The sequence below is a fragment of the Meleagris gallopavo genome, chromosome 1 (genome assembly GCF_905368555.1).
Source record: "Meleagris gallopavo chromosome 1, MGAL_WU_HG_1.1, whole genome shotgun sequence".
Taxonomy (NCBI): domain Eukaryota; kingdom Metazoa; phylum Chordata; class Aves; order Galliformes; family Phasianidae; genus Meleagris; species Meleagris gallopavo.
In genome coordinates this window covers 44,018,474-44,039,710 of record NC_139404.1, presented here as the reverse complement: position 1 = coordinate 44,039,710, position 21,237 = coordinate 44,018,474, and the positions used below count along the sequence as shown (strand labels likewise).

The 21,237-nt window shown below is 38.7% G+C and overlaps 2 protein-coding genes across 6 annotated transcripts in view; one reads left to right on the top strand and one right to left on the bottom strand.

Annotated features, from left to right (window-relative positions):
- Positions 1 to 18,275, top strand: part of EEA1 (early endosome antigen 1) — a 71,808-nt gene extending 53,533 nt beyond the window's left edge. For all 5 annotated transcript variants that reach the window (XM_085222855.1, XM_085222845.1, XM_085222837.1 and 2 more), the window contains 7 exons: positions 5,066 to 5,251; positions 5,710 to 5,841; positions 7,669 to 7,854; positions 8,143 to 8,381; positions 9,835 to 9,955; positions 10,261 to 10,359; positions 11,414 to 18,275. In XM_085222855.1, coding sequence (XP_085078981.1) covers positions 5,066 to 5,251; positions 5,710 to 5,841; positions 7,669 to 7,854; positions 8,143 to 8,381; positions 9,835 to 9,955; positions 10,261 to 10,359; positions 11,414 to 11,536 — 1,086 coding nt within the window. In that variant the 3' untranslated portion in view covers positions 11,537 to 18,275. The remainder of the gene's footprint in view (positions 1 to 5,065; positions 5,252 to 5,709; positions 5,842 to 7,668; positions 7,855 to 8,142; positions 8,382 to 9,834; positions 9,956 to 10,260; positions 10,360 to 11,413) is intronic.
- Positions 18,276 to 20,204: 1,929 nt separating this feature from the next.
- PLEKHG7 (pleckstrin homology and RhoGEF domain containing G7) overlaps positions 20,205 to 21,237 on the bottom strand; it is a 31,414-nt gene continuing 30,381 nt past the window's right edge. Inside the window, 1 exon segment of the mRNA XM_085222858.1 lies at positions 20,205 to 20,899. Within this exon segment, the coding sequence (XP_085078984.1) occupies positions 20,792 to 20,899 (108 nt within the window). The 3' untranslated portion in view covers positions 20,205 to 20,791.

Genomic DNA, 21,237 nt, shown 5'->3' with positions numbered 1-21,237 from the left:
GTAGCTTTCAACCAATTTAAATAGCATAGCTAATGAGAACAAAGTTGCTGACAGAACATGAGTAACTGCTGCCTTCTAGATAATCTGACTAGAATTTTAGTTTTTAATCTGTTCCTGTATTCTTGCCTCTTCCACTTCTTCCTGGCTGATCGTAGACTTTCAGAGATGTCAATCTAATAGAAGCAGTAGGCTTAGGGACCTGCCTGGAATGCAGGTGTCTAAACGTGGTCCTTCAAATTTCTGCTATTCTGAAGCAGAATTTACCTGATTAGGTATTAGGGTTTAATGCCTTCAAAAAGATCTTGTTGTGAATTGAGTCATTAAAAAAGGTGTTTGTTAGTGTAAGGCCGTGCTGTGCTGCAGAGATGTGTGACTTTGGCTCCTTTCACTTGCAGAGTTGAGTGGGATTCATTGCCCGTGTCTGACGCTGTTCATTTAGGCTTTTCTGAAGTTCTTGGAGAGCAGTAAGCACTTCTGCAGAACTGGCCATCTCATCCATTTTAGATACTGGCTTCTGTTTGTGTTTGATGACTGCTTAGATAGAATAGCTCCTTTTCACCTGTCCCAGTGCAGGTGTTTCAGTCCCATCCTTGTAATATTGAAGACCTTGGAGCCATTCTGGATAGCTCCATGTGAGCTATGGAGGCCTAGCCAAATTCCAGGTTTGGGGTTACTTTAACAAAAAGAGAAATAGCTCCTTTATGCACCTGTCATTGAATCATTCCCCTAATCATTCTTCTCCTCTGTGGCATTAGAATACCTGCCATGTTTTCATGCAAGTTAGAGAAACTTTGTTTTCAGTGCTTCTTGTTCGAATCTTTATGCAATCATATAAAGAGCTTTGGCCTGCTTATGAACAAAGGTGGTTTAAACATGCCTAGGGTTAGTGACTGTAGCATGCTACCCTCCTTTCTGAGTTTGTTTCCCACTATAGATTTAGTAATGCAGTGTCCTGTAAATTTATCAAATGTGCTTAATAAATCTTTTTGGTGTAATTAATTTAAATATTGCTTATCGCAGAAATAGCTCTGAATAAGTATTATTAAACCAGCTTGATGACCTCTAGTTCCAGCAAATACGAAGTAGGAGAGTAGATGCCGCACGTATTTCTACATCTGAATCGGTATGATAGTGAGAAATGGAAGATCTGTGCAAAAAGGTAAAATAAGGTGACAGGAATGGGTGACTAGCAATGCTTGTAGTACATAAGTGAGGTGTCTAGCAACAGGAAAGTAAGGTTGTTAATGTGAGCAGCCAGGTAACTTAATGTATCATGTGGAATATCTGTGAAACCTAGAGAGCTCAGGAAGGTTGGTGTCCTCAGCACGGAGGTTATGTACCACTTTGGAGGCTGTTTGCTTGGTTATTTATGCATTTATGCATAATAATTAGGGCTAGTATGGTTTTCTTGGCACTGCTTTTGTTTTTGTTTTTTTTTTTTTTTGCTGTAAAATTTAGAAGAGGGAAAAGGATGATGGGAATACACGCTTAATTGCGGCTGTGCTGTCTCACTGCAGTATTAAATGACAGTAGTAGTGACAACTTGTCTTAAAAGACCACAAAGAAGGAAGTGTTCAGGAAGGTTTGTTTTGAGAGCTGAATATGTAAATATCACTCAAGTCAGAAGAACCATATGACAGAATTTCATAGTCTGGTTCCACATCAGTTATCTGTGATTTGTTTAGACTTAGAGGATTTGCTTAGTTAAGATCTGAGCCACACCTAGGAATTTCTGGGTAGTTTAGAATGGATGCTGATAGGAGGCCTAGGGTTCAGAATGGACTTGATGTTGTTAGTAGGCAGTAGCTGAAGCTTTTAAAATTTGTTTATGAGGTAACTTTAGGTGACTTATGCAGGATTTTTGACAGAGATGTGAGCTCCGTGCACAGCTATATTTAGTCAGCATGGTTTGAAGCCCAGTGTTGCCCAGCCCAGGCATGGCTTGGCTGTTTTGGAAAATGCCAGCATTACTTTAGTTTAAAAAAACCTAGAAGTCAAAGCTTAAATATTCCGAATTCGTGTAGCATCGTGCTATTGGTGAGGCCAGAATTCTTGGGTGTGAGGATAGATGAAAAAAGGCTGTTAAGCACAACAGGTGATGCGAGCTGGGTTCCAGCGAGGGGATGGCGGTAGCTGGCTGTACACTGAGCACCATCTGCTGGCTTGTGGCTGTCATGTCAGTGCAGGCTGGTGGCTGAGAGCTGCCCGGCTACCCTGTGGCAGAAAGTAGGAAATGCTCATGTGAAGCTTTGCAGCTGGGGATGTAGCACTGCAGGAGTGCAGCTTCCATACAGCTGTCTAGCTGGAGTGCTGTCGGCACAGAATGAGGAACAACCCCTTAAAACTGCGGTTTCTGATTGAAAGAAAATAGTTTATGTAGTTTTAGACAGATGCAAACTTTGGAGCTGTTAGACTCACAGAGAGAAAGTGAGAAATGTAGGAAATTCTAAAATGAATGATGTTACGAATACTGTGTGCTGCAAATTTAGTTTAGTTTAAAAAAGGCATCTTTGATAGCAGTAAATAAACTCGTGTTTTTGTCTCTGGAAAAAGAAATTGGGCATGATTACAGTGCTTGTAAAAGCTATAGTTTTTTTATATATTACTATTTATACTTTATATTTATTTATATATATATATTTATTTATATATATATTAATGGGATTCTATTTTCTTTTCTGGAAATGCCTATTTTACAAGAGTTAATGCAAATGCATAACTAGTACTTCTTCCTTCGTTTTGAGTTAGTGCAAACATACTTTATTTGTGTTCTCTCCTGAACTCTGCCAAATCTTCCTCAGTCTTGGCATCAGTGCTTTCTGTAGTCGATCCTGGTTTCTTCTGTATTCTCAGAAGAATGTTTCTTTGCCTCCAACATTGGCATCGCTGTCTGTGTATCTTCAATGGATGTTCTGGGAGAGTATCTATGGTGCCAAACCTCAGGTCTGTGAGTCAGGAGACTACGTTGCCTACAGTCAGTCTAATCCTACTGCTGAAGACATGATGCAACATTAGGTTAACATCAGTGAGCAATTGCATGCCCCTTCTTTGGGTAGGGAGGGAGGAGAGGGGCACACAGACCAAACTGGCTCATCTGTGCACCTCTCTTAGATGGAATGAATCCAGGTCATGGGACCCAGCTAGTTCTTGCAGTACAGCCCAAGTTGTACAAGATCAGGCTGAGATGACTTCTTAGCTATACCAGCCAAACTGACATCTGTTTTTATTTACAATAATAAACGCAGATTGCCTTCTTCTATTCTGTACATTTTCCTAGCATTTTGTTTTCTTTGTCCTACTAAAGAGCAATCTCGTGACAAGTTGGGAGCACACCTGTTGTTTTCTGGAAACAATGCCAAAACTGAATAATGAAGGTGAATAGCATCAGATGTTGTGAGAAGTGATTTTATGTTAAAGATGTGAGCTCCTCAGCAGCCCAAAAGAATCAGGCTGAACTACAGTCTTGATGGAAACTGAGCCAAGATAACTGGAATGGTTAGCTGTGTGCCAGATCTCTGCTTGTTTCCAAAGGGTGCTGTGAGGGATTTTTGAGCAAAGCAGAAAAAAAGGCACTGATAAATAGAAGGTGAATTGACTGGTAAAGTTATATTAAATGGTGTCCCAGTTAAGCTCAGTAGCGTTATTACTAATCATAGCACAATTAAAAGTCACTTGCTGTATGGGAGCTATAGTATGCTAAGTATGCTTGAAATTTAGATTCCCTTATATTACAGACTACTGAATTGCACAAACATTTGCGTATAGTACCATGCAGAGTAGGCTGAATGCTGGCAGTGTTCCATCACTAAGTCTGATTTTTCCAGCAAAATGCTTCAGATACTGCAAATTAGGGTTAGGAAAGATCAGAAATCAATTTGTATTTAAATGAAGATGGGAGCTGCTAAAGCAGATGTATAATTAAGTCAAAGTTGTTTTAGTTCAGTGGTTTTTAAAAGGAATAAGTACAAGGAGTTTAATTAGGATTTAGAAAGAAGAGTATCAGCAAAAATAGGTAATTGTGACAGAGTTTAAATCCTTAGTGGTGCACTAAAGGTAATAAATGCTCACTAATAATAAATCTCCCCACCTCACACTGTATCTTCACATCAGATATTTCCAGAAAGTACCTAGATTTTGGTGGTGTAGAAGATGAGCTTTTTTTTAATTTTCTTTCTTATCGCTTCTTTTTGAAAGAACATGCTTCTACATGTTAGCTAGCATATGCCTAAGCCAAAGGCATAAAAAAAACAAAAACAAAACAACACTTTGACAGTAGTAAATTAAGAAGAGCTCCTAAGTTTGACTTTGCTGTGAGTGAACAGAATGAGTCTTGGGAGCAAGTTTTAGGTTGTTGCTGGGGTTTCTGTGACCGAAATATAGAGAGACATCCAAATTTGTTTTCTGTGTAATGGGGAGTACAGAATAAGAAATAAGCAAATAAAATTACAGTCTGTAATAGATTTTGAATGGAAGATTGCATTTTGGTTTGAAATGCTGATGAAGCTGATACTATTAAGCATTTTGTCCCAATATTAGCACTTCTTAGGTTGTACGTTACACTTCAGGGTTCTAAAAAAAATTCGTGACTGTGTTAGTGCTAGCTTCCGTAAGGCACTGGAAAAAAGGAATACTGAATGACTTCTGAAAACTTCATGCTATGGCTTCAGTGCCACTTAAATAACAGCCTTAGAGTTACAGTGTGGTTGATTTAGCCTGAGAGTAAACTCAGTTTGTGTAAACAAAGTCAAACTCATTCTCTTTTCATCAAACAATCACCTTTCCTTCTTTGCACTTTCATATGCTTTCGTGTTTTGTCTGTGGAAGGGTGCAAACTATAGAGTATGTATGGTAAGGTATTATTGATGGAAACATTTCTGGGTAGTTTCTTTTTACCAGGGGTAAACTTGTGACCTAGAGGTTCCTGTAGCTATACTTTGTCAACCTTTGAAGTGAAGCATTGTATGGTAGTTGATAGTTTTTCCCAGTGGAAAATGATTAGATGAGTGTCAAGTATCTGAAGGTCTTGTACCTGCTGGGTAATCTACAGAGCTGTTTTTGTAATTAGTCCACAGAAGAAAAACTGGCTCTTGCTCAAGAAGAATTAGTTTCCAGCAGAAACCGAATTGCCAGCAATAATCAGCAGATTCAGGAACTGAAGAAAGCAAAGTCAGCGCTGGAACAGGATGCATCAAAGAAGGAGCAGCAACTGGGCGAGAAGACCAAAATGCTACAGGATCTTCAGAATGAGAGGGTAAATGTCTCTGTCTTTTGAAGTCTTCACACAGACACTCAGAGTCTTCCCCTGCTGTCTCCTTTCCATTAATTCCTGCTGAATTTCTATACAAGGGTTATTTTGGGGGCATAGCACTGTTGCAGAGCATAGCAACAGCGATTTTACTGAATCTGTGGTGCAAAAACTGCTAACAGACAGTTGGAGTGAATTTGCTCTAAAATAGGCTGTTAATTTGAACTAAGTGGCTAGACATGCAGGAAAACATTATTAGTTTTAAACCTAAAACAGTATGCTGCTAATTGTTTACACTACTAATTGTGGATAGAGATACAGTTATGTGGCAATTGTTCTCCTACTTGGAGCTTTTGCAATCAATTGGTTTGGGTTCTAAACTTTTTTTTTCTCTAAGTGAATTTGGAAATCACTTCTTTAGTGCCTTTTTAATATTTTTTGTTTATTTATTATTTCTCTTCAAGATTTTAAAAGAAAAAGACTTAGCTAATGAAAAATGTAAAACAACAGAGCTCCAGGAAATAAGGAATAGACTTGAAAAAGAAAGTGCCAAGCTGAGCGAAGAGCTTAGAATCTGCAAGCAAGAATTTGAGAAGGTATATTGAGACAAACTGAGTCTTCATATGGTTGGTTATCTGATAAGAAATATGTGCCTACTCAGTAGATGTTATCTGGAATGGCTTTACAAAGATGGTAAGATTACAGGTAAGGGAACCAAAGCACAGATTTCACTGAGGTTCCTGAGCAATGCAGACTTGATTAGTGATAATCCAGGAGCGCTGGTGCCTGCTGTTCTTGGCCAGGTGGACACAAAACTTGTGTTAGTTTCAGGGATGGGTAGAATGTGCACATCCTGCCTCTTTTTCCAGTTCACTGTGGGTTCATTGTGTGAATACCCTTGCTTGACTATGCTGAAGTGCAGAAAAGATGTCCAAAAGTATAATGAATATTAATTTTCCCAGATATTCTAGGCACATCTAATACTTCTCAAGTATGTGTGGTAGTGCTTCCAGCTCCCTTGATGTGATGTGGTTTTTAAATTTTCTTGAAGAGTCATACACTGGAAGAAAAAAGCAATGTCAGGAGCCTCATTAAAGGCTAACTCTTTTCCAAAATCAGGACAATCAAATGAGCAGTTTAAGGGGTAAAAACCTGGAGATATCAAATAAATAATTTTTAGTCTTGAGAAAAGCTGACTTCTTGCTAAGTTCTACACATCCTAGTCTCTTTAGAAATGGAACTCCTCAAAGGCTATTGGTGTACTTTCCACGTGATGCTGTAAGTAATTATATTAACATCTGTTAAACATACAGCATTTAAGTTGCTGCACAAGGATAGGGACTCCACCTCTATACTAATATAATGGAAGTAACATGGTGTCTGAAGTTAAATTTCAGATGTTCTTTTGTTCTCTAGTGTTTAAAAAGTGGTCTTTTTGGTTTAGATAGAAATCTGTGATTTGTTACTGTCAATCAGTCTATGCCCAGCAATTTCTTGGGTTTGGAGAATGCTTATTGTAATTGTCATCACTTCATGAAATCTGCTTTAAAAGAGAAAGCTTATACATAATTGTGTACAGCAACGGCAGCTTCATGTTTATCTCTTGATCTGTATACTAGGAGTCAGACTAAAACAGAAATTGTTTCTTATCGTCCCTTACTCTATTTTCCATCTCTTGCCAGGGAGTGTATAGATGTACTTTTTATAGGACACCCACTTGTCCTCAGGTTATATTTTCTTGCTGTCTTTGGATTGAATTTTAACTTGTGGTGGAAATTTTGATTTATTTCCATAATAAAGCTGACAATTTCTATTAAGCCATTAGTATCTGTGTGCTTGGCTGTGCAATTTTAAGAAAAAGGATTCCTATAAATTCAACTATGTATTCTACTTCAAGATTTATTTATTTTTTAATACAGAGAAACAAACTAATGTTTAGAACCAGATGTATCATTATGCTTGCTTAAAACTTAGTGAATATACTTTCACATTTAAGGTGAAGAAAACCAGCTTTTTTCCGTTTATGTTGGGTTTTTACCTTGTCATTCTTACACTTTTAAGGTGATCAGTACAACCAAAGAACAATGTGAAGTAAATTTTACATCTGACTCTAGAAAATGACAAAGGGCATTTCTTTTCAATGAATTTTAGAAAATAATCCAACACAGCTTCTGCTGTCCTAGTAGAAAAAAAAAAAAATACATTAAATTCATTTAAAATAATTGAGTGTTATTAATGTATGTGTAAGCCTAAAATCTTTGACCATGGAAATCACTGACGCTTGTGCTATAAAACCATCCTTTTTTTCCAGTGCTAAAATGAAAAAATACTGCTGTGCTCTTACTGGAAGTTATTGCTTTTGAATTTAAGTAAACAGCATATCAAATGTTGCCTCTCTGACTTTGGGCTCTTCATCCTAACAGGAGGTGGCAAATCTCAAGGATGCGAAACAGCTACTGATTCAACAGAAATTAGAGCTTCAGGGCAAAATAGATAATATGAATTCAACTCTGGAACAGGAGAAGAAAAACCAACAAGCTGTCAAAGATCAGCTGAAAAAGAGAGAAGAGGAACTGAAGAAAGAATGTGCTGAAATTGAAGCCAAACTGGTTAGTATGGAGAGACTATAAGACTGTTTTGTGAACGTGCCTTTGGATTGTTTCGGAGTAGAGAGGAAGCAGGGAGTTATAACATTAATTTTTAAATGACAAGATCAGAGATCTTCGAGGCATTTAATAGTGTGGGAAAATGCAGTAGGTGACAATCTTTTTAAATAAGTTTCATTGGATAAAAGTAATGATTCTAGTATGGTAAAGATTTTTTTGTCACAGTGAAATGTAAGGAATATGGAAAAATAGTTGGAAGGTTGTTTTTCGTGTTTTTTGTGTCTTATTTAGCACTCAGAGGTGAAAGAGAAAGAAGAAGAAAACCGGAAACACGAGGAGAAGGAGACCAAGCTCACCATGCAGGTCACAGCTCTCAATGAAAACCTGGCTACCATGAAGAAAGAGTGGCAAAGCAGTCAGAGACGGGTTAGCGAACTGGAGAAACAGGCAGATGATTTACGTGGGGACATTGCTGTCTTAGAAGCAACTGTGCAGAATAATCAGGATGAGAGAAGAGCATTGCTAGAGAGGTAAGGAGAGGGGTCATGATGATGTGGAAGTGTAATTTAGGAAATGGTTAGCCTTATACCAAAGCTTCTTTCAGTTGATTCAGGATTCTGCATTTAAGTTGCTGCTCATACCTGGGCTGTTGGCTGTGGTTTTTGAGAGTGAAACCTTCTGCTGTTCCTACCAGAGCACAGCAAATGTTGCTGTGAAAAAAACGACTCTGTATTTGACAGGGTGATTATATTGCAGGAAATCAAGCAGGCTTATCAGATCCTTACTTCACCAGAGTACCATATTTGTGCCTGTGCTTAAAGATTTATGCCAATCCTCAGGAGCCTTCTAAACCTATCGGGTGCCTCTGAACTTTGAGGTGTGAAGGTTGTGGCTTCTTATCTCATCTGTTGTGTGACCCTCACAAAGGCTGGCAAGAACGAGCCTCTTTTAACTAAGAAACCTCCCCTTTTCCTTCACTCTGAGGCTCCTCTGTTTTGAATGAATTAGAACAGATGCACTAGTAATCTTGATAGCTAGACCCAGATCCTTAGTACCTCCTATAACACAGAATTTGCTCAGATTTCTAGGTATTTCTGCTGCTCATGTTAGAAGACTGAACATGTAATTGGCTTAGACAGACTTTCTATGATTAACACTAGTCATTATCTTCCTCTTGAAAAGTTAAAATCTTCATTTCTCCAGTTATTTTTTAATCTCTTTAGTGCATTTATTAAGAACTATGCAAGCAGAGCTGCTTTCCTTCAGACAGCAGGAGGCCTGCAAGGCAGCAGGAGTTATCTGAAAGCAGAGATTACAAGGGTTGCAACATCTGCAAGACTGGAAACTTTTCCATCTATTTCCTGAGATGTTTGGTGAAGGCAGAATGGAAAACTTTTATCTCTCCTGTCAAGCTTGTTGATTGGCTTTTGAGCAGTAGGCTTTGGGAAAACAAATGGGATCAGTTCAAATCAGATTCTTTTTCTTTGACAGTTCACACTATGCTGAGCTCATCCAGTTACCCTTTTATAGCTTAGTAGCAAAACACATTTTAAAATCTAGCTTTCAGCAATTAGCTGCATTTTAGCTGATGGGAAGTGGCCTTACTAAAAGAAAAGGTTACTTTTCTCCTCTGTTGTCTGAGCTGATCTACTACAGATGTTTTGTGAGAGTGTCCTATAGCACAGTGATGTTTATCGGAGGATGCTGATTAATGGGCTGCATTCAGTACAGTCTCTGGTGCTGGGAATAGCCCCAGGTATTAATAAGCCCCAGATATCTGGGAGCAATGCCAGATAATCTGAAATTGGTTGTTATAACAGAATATTTTTGCAGCCAAGGCATCCAAGAACTTTTCACAGCGAGTAAATTTTCAGATGGATTTTACAAGACTGGCTACTCTTCTCGATCACGAGAACCTGCTTACAGGAGGCAGAGTACATCTCCTTATATGCTTTGAACTGACTATTCACTGTTTATCCTTAGGTGTATAAAAAGTGAGGGAGAAATTGAAAAGCTTCAATCCAAACTTGTAGAAATGAAGAAAAAGCTGGACAACACTACTGCTGCAATGCAGGAGCTAGGCCGAGAAAACCAGTCATTACAGGTATAATTTGATTTTAAGCAATTAAACCTGTTGATTCTGTCTGTGGGGCTTGTGAGAAACGAAGTTGCATCACATTCATGGTGGGTTACTTTACCACAGTGATTAAGGTGTTCCTGTGGTGCACAAGAACGGTACTGCTTTCTGCAGGTTAACTCTGCTCAGAGTTTTATTTTGGAGAAAACATGAGCTGTCAGTGCTATGGCAGAGCTGGTGTTTTTATTGCATAGTATATGCAATGAAATTGAGAAAATCAGGAGTAATTAGATACGCATTTTGATTTTTATTATTTTTGTAAATTTAAATAGATCAAACACACCCAAGCTCTCAACAGGAAATGGGCAGAAGACAATGAGGTACAGAATTGTATGGCCTGTGGAAAAGGCTTTTCAGTGACAGTGAGAAGGGTGAGTGTGTTTTTTCCTGTGTTTCTGTGAGGACTTCCTTTTTTCTGTTGCTTTCAAGCTATTTTACATGTGGTACACTTTAGAAAATGGCTTTAAAAGTGTTGTGATATTTGAGATGTCTCAGAATACAGGTTCTGCTTATGGTGCCTTAAATACTAAAGGTAATGTCTGTGGGGCTTACTGAGTTCATACTTGCCATTTAAAAGACATTAATTTATAAATAGCATTAAAGATTTCAAGCAAGCAAAATTATACTGTTATGCAAGTAATTACAGTAAACTTTCTTATAACCATTCTGGACTGGATTTACAAGTGGAAAAAGTAAGGTGAATTTGTTGAAACTGGATGTGTGTGAAAATATGAGACATTAACCTGAGCTTTGTGTCTGTATCTTTTGTAAGCAGTAGCTAGACACAGAACAGAACAAGCAACTGTCTGTGCTTTAGGTCTGTGAAACAACTGTAGTCAGGTAAGGTGTTAGCACCCCTTCACTGTTGGGGTCTGCTCTTCGTCCAGAGATTATCATTATATTCTCCATCAAGTGACTTGGCAGTGAAGTAGTTGAGGGATATTCATGAGGTTTATTTTGCAGTGCTTCCTGTCTTCTTGTTAGGTGGTTCTCCCTGTTCTGTGTTACGTGTTGTCATGTCTTTTGGGTAGTCTTTGAATAAAGGCTGCTGGATTGTTTTATTCAAGGGTGCATCCCTAATGTGAAAGCAGGAAGGAAGAACATGTTTTATGCAACCAAAAAAAGTTCAAGAGGAGAAATTAATAAGGAGAATTAGTTGCAACCACTTCAGTTCTGAAACTAGCATAGACAACACTCAGTGAAGCAGCACTTCTAATGATTTTACTCTTATATCCTTTAGAAAGGATTTATCCTGTGCTCTTCTATGTAGATAGAAGCTCAGGGTGCTGTGTAACTACTATTTAAAAATTCAAACTTCTGAGACATGAGAGAGTTGAGTCGACGTGACAATGATGTCTCTTAATGATCTATGTCCATAGAATTGTAATCAGTATTCACAATATATGTTTGTTTTCTCTTTCACAGCATCACTGTAGACAGTGTGGAAATATCTTTTGTGCTGAGTGCTCAGCAAAGAATGCCTTAACTCCTTCTTCTAAGAAGCCTGTCCGAGTCTGTGATACTTGCTTTAATGACTTGCAAGGATAACTGGTGTGAGTGACAAAGAAATGTTACACTAAAATTTATTATTTCTGTTAATGCACTTCATTCAGCACTCAGACTACTACTCAGTTTGGACAATGATTGTAACACTTGGCAAAATTTAGTATATTTTAAAATGTTTATTGATACCAAGTAAAACTATTGTATTTTTTGTGAGATATGGGCTCAGATCACCCAAGCTTATTGCCGTCTATCCTGGAAAGAGCTTCTATGTCTAGATTAGAAATACCCAGTTATTTGTAAATAAAGTTTAAACAGAGGAGTAACAATGTATTTTTTTATCTTTATTTTTTTTTTTCAAGAGAAAATGCATTTATGTGATACTGCAGTTTATTCTTCTTTCCTTCAAAGGAAAAGGAAGATGCAAAAACTTGTGAGGATTTTGTGTATCAAATGTTGCTGTAATAGCATAACTCGTTGTTGCATTTAATTGTGTATCTGATGGTCTTTATAACCCCGTGTGGTTTTGTTTTCTTTCTCTCTGGTTTTTGGACTTTTCTCTTTAAAGCTTGAACTCCACAGTGAGGGTTAAATGGCTGGAATCAACTCTCAGTTTTATTTGCCCACTTAGAATTTGTAGTGTCAGCACCTGAGTTCTTACCCAACTACAGAACTTGGATACTGGAATATCTTTATGCATACTGTACTCATAGTTTGCGTGTGTATGCGTGAACAAATGATGAGGCCAAGTTTAGTGGGCATTGTAGGAACATTACATGAAGCTCTCCCACATGGACTGATTTCACTTTTACATAGTTGATGAATTGATTTTAATATTTCAGAAACCCTTTATATGCAGGTTTTAAAAAACAGAGAGTGCAGATAGTAGCCTCTAGTCCATTTGTCACCATGCCCATACTTGGAAGATCCAGGAAGTCCTTGTAGTTCTGAGGCATGTCCTGAAATTCCACACTAGGAATCCTACTAAGGAAAACTCTCTTCAGAGGGTTCTGCAGTTAAGCTGAACTTTACTCCTGTCTCTTCCTTCACCTTTGGTGGAAAAAGCTGGTACTCCTAACAGACCTCATTTTTCCATTGTTCCATCTGTCTTCTGTTGCTGAGGGTTCTTAAATTGTATGCTAGTTCTATAATTTACTCTGCTTAGAATGATGATGCAAATCTCCTGCTGCTGGCTTAGCTTTAAGCCAAACAGCTCTAAATAAGCAGGTAGATATATACAGATTTAGATCATAGATTCATTGAATTGCTTGGGTTGAAAGGGGCCTTTAAAGATAACTACTCCAACCCCCTTGCAATGGACACTAAATCAGGTTGCTCAGAGTCCCATCTGACCTGACTTTGAACATTCCCACCAATGGAGTAGCCACAGCTTCTCTGGGCAGTCTCTTCTGGTGTCTTACCACCCTTTGTTTGTTCAGATTTTACTTTTCTGTACTAGCAATGGAGGTTCCTGATGCGTTTATGTAAATTCCAAATCTTTTTCTTGTGTTTTTCTCTACACTTGTGTTTGTTTCCTGCCTGTGTCTAACTGTGCCTCTCTTTGAAATAAGTATCTGGTGTTTGGCCTCAAAACTATTAATATTATTTCTTCTGAGCTAAAGTCATCTCTTCTGATACTTAGAGCCCCTTTGTCTTGAATACTCTAATAAATTCCTTACAACCCAAGCCATTCTCTGTCTGTGCTGGCTATTTGGAGATAAGGAATATGTCCTCAGTTCCGCTACTCCTTGCCTCCTAAGGTAAAGAAACAAATTCTGTTACAGTGGTGGACAGTTAGCCATCTTTAGGTAGGTTTGTTTACTTTTATGTACTGACAGGTCTGTATGTGAATGAAGAAGAGACTTCTGTGAAAAATCTCCAGTCCTGACTCTGAAATGAAAAGATTCTTAATCCCTCTTCCCCAGTAGTGATCTATGTTTCTTATGTAGTTACCTAGTTCTAAATTTGCATCCTCAAGGATTCTTTCTCAACAAGTTTTATTATTTCCCAAAAGCCAGCTGAGTTATTTAACTGGTTCTCGCAACTATAGAAGGGCTTGGAATAAAAGCATGATAACATGAAATACTTACTAACTTTTCTAGTTTGAATTTGAGAGTTGCTTGCTTGAAAGAAGCTGCTGCTGCAATGACTCTGTATGAACAGATCTTCTGGACTTGCTACATCTCCTTGTCGTTGCAACTGCTCAAAATAAGAATTGTTTGAATAGGAAGTAAGAGCAGAATTTTGCCTCTGGTAATTTCTTCTATTTATTTATTAACTGAGGGAATCCAGAATGTTTGCTTTCAAGCCTTTCTTTGTCTGACAGGTGACTTCAGAAATCTGGCAATGGTAAAGAGATTGGAGTCTTGCTCTAGTATAGGTCTGGTAGTGAAACAGATGGAGCCTGGTACTGCTTTCAGGGCAAAGGGCAAAAAGGTTAAACAGAAGGGATTTTAAGAGTGAAGGCCGAAGCCTCCCACGACTGCATGAAGGACAAAATGTATGTCATAGATGAAGATGGAAATCTCTCAGGGGAGCAGGGGAAGTGGTTAAAAGACTCACTTGTGTTCAGATATTTTATTTTTGTATGGGGATGTTTGAAACCTGAAGAGATGGCTCTACAGAAAGGAGAAAATGGTAGAAGTTCTAATAGAGTTGTTCTTGATTTAACCTTTTGCAATGCTTTTGTTTAAAGAAGTCACCTCACTCAGCTGGCAGCTGAAGCAGTGTGTTTGGTTGACCACAGGATAACTCTTGATGTGGAGTTCCCCATCTTCAGGGTGAAACCAGCTGTTTCTTTTTGATTTTTGGTTGCTTTTTGATGACCAATGACTTTTTGAGGGGACATAAATGTTTTTCAAATACATATTTGCAGAAAAATGAATTGTTAAAATCAGGAGGAACAGTGAGGCAGAAGCCTGCATGCTTGAGGACTGAGTTTACAGCAAAGTCAGGAGTTCTACAGCTTTTCACTGGAGTACATTTGTGTCTTCATGCTAAATCTTATGCTCCTATGCTTTTGCTAAGTGCAGATCTGTAATCACTGACGAATTGATGGACCATATAACGCTGTCAGCCTGGCTTTCAGGTTGGAATCTGCGCTCAAGCTTGGGAAAATGACCTATGAGGATTATTATTATTGTAAGGAAAACTGGAAGTTGAAAAGCTCTGGATTTATAAATCTGCTCATAGGTTCTGTTACTGTGATGGGTGTGTTTTCAGTAGGAATATGCTTTTTTTGTTATTGTTGTTGCACTGTTTTAAAAGAGAAATAATAGGGAAAAGCCTAGTAAAAAGACTGGTAAGTTTCACCACACAGAGTTAAAGGACTCTGGACAAAGTAGTTGAGTGCACTGATTTTTCTGACTACAAAAACAGAAGAAAAAAAAAGTGGCAGAAGAAACTAGAACATGGGAACCAGAGGACATGGAGTGATTTGCTTTAGCCTTTAGCATGAACCTCATTGCTCTTATTCACTGAGGAGAGGCTGTAATGGAGCAAGATGCAGAGGGAAAAAATGGTAAAATATATACTTGCAGAAGTAGGTATGTGGGATCCTCAAGCTGCCTTTGGTTACCAGCTATTACTATGGCATCAGGAATGTGACAGTGAGCTGTGGGATTTTTTTTCCTGAAACTGTGGATTAAGCCTCCTCAGAGAGGACATTCAGAATCTTTGGTGGGAGCAGAATGTGAAACACCAGCTGCTGCATGGGCTGAGGCAATCTATGGAAGCAACTGAAAAAGTATAAAGGATGGTGGTGTTAAGGATGGGGAAAGGTTCTTTTAGCTTTTAAAAGACATTGTATCTCTTCCTAATCGAACAGCCATGATCCCTTGGGTTGTTGCCTCTAAAATACCAAATCATACTGTTTTTATTCCAGCCTCATGTCAGCAATACATACTTCATATTTCTACACTGCAGTCCCTGTGGAGGCAGGATGCGCTGTGGGGCTCAATGGCAGGCTTTTGATCTTAGGTGGATATGCTTCACTGTTGTTTCTTCTCCCTATGTATTCCTTCCCTCCAGTGACCTTTCTACAACGATTTAACAAAGAAAATAAGGCAGAGTCACAGTAGGAAAACTTGCTGTCTGCAGATGAGGAGACGAAGGGAAATTTCACTGCTGCTTCCAGCAGTGTTTTAGCTTAAAGTGCATTTTTTTTCCTCTGTTTTTGAAAGGTGTCAAGTAACCAAGTTGTTGTAGAGTGTGGAGCACTAGGCTCACAAGAGCAATTAATATTTTTGTTGGTTTTGGAACCATCAGGATTATTTGTGAATCTTCACTAGGGAGCTTTTCTTAGTGGAGGAAGAGGTGTTTGGGAGCACAAAGTAACCTTGCTGTGTTTGTATTACATTAGCAAGAATAATTGAACCTCAGATACTAGAGGTAAGAAAAGTGACATTCCTGAAGAGGAGACCTGGAAAATTCAAGTATTATTCTGGATTGTTAAATGCCAGTTAAATGGAAAGTTGTAGCAAATGTTTTTTTGCAAAACTTAAAAATTTATGATCAATACTCAGTGTCAGACAGAAAACTGCTGGAGCTGAAGTTCAGAGCATAAACTCTGCCAGGAAGGATGACACAGAAGTTTAAGAATGCGAAAACTGATAAATTACTCCTCCAGGGTACCACCTTTCCACACGCATTCTTGTGGGACTAGGAAATAACACTGTCATTTGCACTATGCACTTTTGCTGTCTAACTGAATATAATCTGGGGTAAGTGGAATGGCGTTGTTGGCATTGCATCTGTTAGCTGTAATCAATGGACAGAAGGTTTATCTTCAGCTGGACTTTTCACTGTATTACATTTGGCCCCTTGCTATGTAAGGAGAATTGCACTCATAATTACTGTGTACCAAAAGCAAGATCATCTGAGAGCACATGTAACAAGAAAATTCATGTAGTCACGCACACGTTGTCTTTGTAGAACTTCATTTTAAGATTATAAAATGAGAATACGTGAATTTTATATATTTTCAAGGTTTTTGCCAGTTGTTCAATTCATTTATGAAGCATTGACCTCACTGTCTCTTCTAGGATAAGTCTGAAATTACTGTCTAACCACAGCCCCTCTCGAAAAGCAGTAAATGGTGTACTTTGCAAAACCAGCAATAATTGGATAATGAAATCCCTCCACAGAAACTCAGTTTTTCACTTTTTATTTTTTTATTGTGTAAGGGGCACTGAACGAAGAGCTTTGCATCTTTAGAGAGAGCATTAGATGCGTCTTATGATCACAATAACAAATAGGTACTAGTTAGTGTCATAAACTCTGCCTTTGGTCTGTAGCGTGCCACATACTATGGACTGCTGTGCAGCAGATACAGGAGTATCAGATCAATTGAAGATTACTGAAGCCCCACTAACACACTTGGATCAGTGTTACGATGAAAGTAGAAGCCTGGTAGTTACGTTTTCCAACCTTGCATCCCCCTATGACCTCAACTAACTAACTAACTAAACCTGTTTTCTGCCTTTTTTGGGTAAAGAGGGCTTGGAGCAGGGCTCATTGTTAGATGTCAGGCCGGCAGTGGCAGGCCCAGGCTCCTGCTGTTGGCTTTATGGCAAAGTGCTCTGTTGTATCACGCTGAGCCTTGATTCCTGGCACAAGAGGGGTGTTTAGGAGAACGTCTCGCTGAGTTAGCAAATACCAGAACTTTTTATATTTATGTGTCCAAAATGCTGCTTGTATAGGATTTGTCACTTTTGTAAGAAAAGAAGAAAAAATAACAAAAAAAGAGTCATAAAACCCCACCATCCCCCATTACATAATATTTCATTTGAACTACCTCTCAGCGTAAGATTCAAACATTAGGTAAGTTTAATAGGGTTTGCTCACTGTCACATTATGTAAAAATTATAGTGAATGCCAAAATCGCAAAAGTTCATCACCAAAAAATAATTAAAAAAAAAAAAAAGATGAAGTCTTTCTTTTTATGTGTTTGAAAGTATCCGGTAGTTTCAAGTTACTGTAAACTCTGTTGTATTCTTTTAACTTCTGTAGTTTTAGTCTTGCAAACTCTAGCTGCTGGACAGGAGGCAAATCATAACCACAAGCTTTCATAATCATGGTCTGCTGAGTAAAAACAATTTTGTGTGCGGCATTGTTGTTTGGCTATGGATAGCCTCATTCACCAAATGTACCATTAATTGAGTATTTTTTTTCTTCAGTACTTGGGATGTGAACTTGATGAATGGTTTCTGTAATGGATGCGTGCCACAAAATGCGTTGTCTTGTTTGCCTCTTTCCTGAGTTTTAATGATCAGTTTATTATTGTGGATGTGAATATCGCACATACAGCTTATTTTCTGCATAATTGTATAAAATATAAATGGAAAAAGGTTTAAGATCTTACGCAGTATTTAGAGGTAATGTATTATAACAGCCTTATGATGCAGTTTTACTTACAGAGTACTGCACTTCTTTTAAACTGGATCATACCATCTTGGTAGGTGTACATCAACTTTGCATGAGTGTGTTTGGGTTTTGTTTCTTTTTCATTGAAGTTTAATTCTTAAGTTCTATTTCTGTGTTTGTGTTTACTACTTGTGATCATGTAGTTGTGCCTTACATTGTAAAAGAATTTAGTCCAGCGTGCACTGTAATTCCTAAACTCTGCGGTTTGAAAGGTGGCTGTGGATTTGGATGAGAAAATGACACCATGCATCAACCAACCAGTTCTGTATAAACTATGATGAAATGTTATTGAAATGTAATTTTTGTTTTCTAACCTGTTACAGGATTGATGAACGACAATAAAAGAAAAAATTAGACCTTTCTAATAGACCTTTCCATCATTCGCTTTAGACAGCAACCTGCTTGGAAAAGGGGGATATATCATCATATAGATGAACTGGTGGGAAGCCACACTTTTGAAAGCAAGCTAGACACTCCAATTTCTTTGACTTGCGAGAAACTGCAACAAAAACTTTCAGGAGGAGACTGTAATCAAGTTAAATTCAGAGTAGTTTTCTCTTTTCCCAGTAATTGCACAAGGCTTTTGTCGGTCAGACATTGCATTCAATGTGATCTGACAATTGATGTAACTGGAAGACTTAGCTGAGATGCTTGTTCTAAGACTTCAGATTAAGGATGTCTTCAGCTGTTGGGCAAAAGCTGCATGAAGAGTAGAGGGACAACCCAGGTGATCCGTGTATGTACAATCTGTCCCATGATAAAGTGGCAACTGAGTTGTGGAACATTCACAAATACTACAGTTAGAAACTGACGCAGATCTTCCTAAGATCTCTGCTTAAACAGTATAGAAAATTTGAGAGAGGTCTTCTCTGAAAGGCAGTTCAAGTTGGGAAATTCATTTCTGCCTTCATTGCTTTCTGGGGCATCTTTCTCTTCAGGCCACATAAGAGCCTGTTGTCTCCCTGAACACAGTTAGGGTGTGAGTACTGCCTTCCCCCAGCATGTCCTCCTTTGGAGGTAGGCAGTCCTCTAGAAGATGATCTCCAGCACTGTTTCGTTGCCTGGTAAACTAGGCAGACCTGCCTTAATGGCCTTTCTGGCTAAAAGTACACAGAAGTGCAAAATCTCCCCCTTCGACAGTTCACAAAGCACAGGGCTTTATCTGACAGGTGTGACTTTTCTGGGCTTAAAAATCTTTCTTTGGAAATATCACTGGTTGCAAGATACTATGAGGTTCTGGGGAGGCAGCAGGAGTGTGAGGGTGTGACCAGGTGCAGCTGAGTATGGGATCAGTGGGGATTGAGCACAGCTGTTGAAGCCAAGCTGCAGCTAAGTGTTTGCAGCTTGCATGACATCCTGGAGTAGATCTGCTGTGTTTGCTTAGTTTTGCTCTCCTGTCCTCCACGTTCACTATTTGGTGTGAAGCCTGGATAGCTGCTCTTTTTTCGTTAAGCTGTGACAGAAACTTCTATCATGAGCATAAGGGGGAGGAGCAGGAACGTGTTGTGCATCTGAACAATGGTGAACCAGGTAAGTCTGTATACAACCTCTGGTCTGGAATCTGTATGTATAGGACAAGCTCAGGTGGATAAAACAGGCCATCACATGGGTGGAGCAGGATTGGGGCAGTGGCTGAGCTCATGACTTTCACTTGATGTCAGAGCAGAGATAAGGAGATATGCTGATTTAACAATGAGTAATACAAACAGTTGGAAGGGCACTCCTAAATTTTTCAGTCTAGTCCTCATCTGTGTAGTTTCCCTACTTAGTTCTCCCTGAAATCATTTTTGGTACTAGAAGTATTCTTTAAGAGTTAACTTCCCTGCTTAGGGAGATTATCCGGTTGGGCATGGCAAGTGGGAGATGTGGCAGACCGTATAGAGTGGCTCTAGGGAGTCTACCTTCCTCTCTTAACTGGCTAATTTCAGGCACTTAGCCAAGAGTAGCCTAATGAGAGCACCCTTCACGCTCAGTTGTAACCTGTGAATGTGTTGTGGCAAGCAGATGCAAACTGTTCTGTGGTTCTATTCATGTATCTCTTGAAAAAAAAAAAAAAGTGATTAGCAAGTGCGTACTTCATGGATCACAGAACTGCAGTGACGTATTGAATGGTTTAATGAGAAGTTCACATTTTTAAAGAGAAGTTGAAAAGCCTTTGGAGTTCAATTTTGCTGACAGTAAATAATACATAATGACAAATCTGCTAATAACATTGTGAAAAAGTTTCAGGTAAAAAAAAAGGTTCCCATTATACGTAGAATATCACTGCATTTTTGTTCTCTCTTTTTATGTATTCTGTGGCTTCTGCAGTGTGCCTGGATATTAGATGTAAGAACGACCTTTTCAAAGAAACAGCATTGAACAGCTTCCTTGCAAAAAATTAACAGAGAATGAAGGCACTGTATGCTTTTACTGATCTGCTCCCACAGTGTCAATGTGCAGTGTTACAGAAGAAAGGCAATAAGTATGGGAGCTATGGCTAGAGAGTTACCTACAATTTTAAATTTGTGAAATTTGTGAATACAGTTTGTGTGAGCAAACTAGACTTCTGGTGTACAAGTTCTCCTCACCGACATAGATGTTTTCCTTGTCCTGCTTTCTAGGAAAGAACAGGTTGTATTAACATTTGCCTTGTTGGAAAGAGCCTTCCCCAAGCTGAAGCAAAAAAAGAGCAAAGAGGCATCTGAGAGTGATGTATATGTTGTATGTACTTTTCCCCTCCAATTTATTCCTACATCCTGTGATCAAAACTCATCACTTCTATTTAGTCGAGTCAGAAGCCTGTTAGTTTCAGAAAGTTAATGTACTCTGGAAGAAATAATGGTGCTATTACCACAGTAGTCTTCTGTTGCATCTATCAGAACTGTACTGGCATTATTAAATTTCAGAGAATTCAGCTGCTGAGCAGAGGAGTGTGCTTTTCTTGGTTTCATGTCGCTTCACATAATTGGAGATTGCTCTTTCTATCTGTGACATCCATGTTTTCTGTTACAAGAAAAATAATCTGTAAACCCAGGCAATCTGAGAAATTCTAGTAATTCAGAGAAATGAACACCCTACATTTGCTGTTCTTCAGGCCCAGGCTTTTTATTCCCCTAGTGAGCACAAGTTACCCAGAGTCCAGCCTCCCAGTTGCTAAGGCCACAGCACATCACTGTGTCCTGGGCCTGAGATGTCCAGTGAAGGTTTCCTTTTTGGTATGAAGATGGGATTTTTATGCTCTGCTTCTACGTTTGCTGCTGGCTATTTCACCTCTTTTTGTTTAGTATTTATTCATTTAATGCTGTCCCTGCAGCTTGCACTCCCTGTTATGGTGGTCAAGG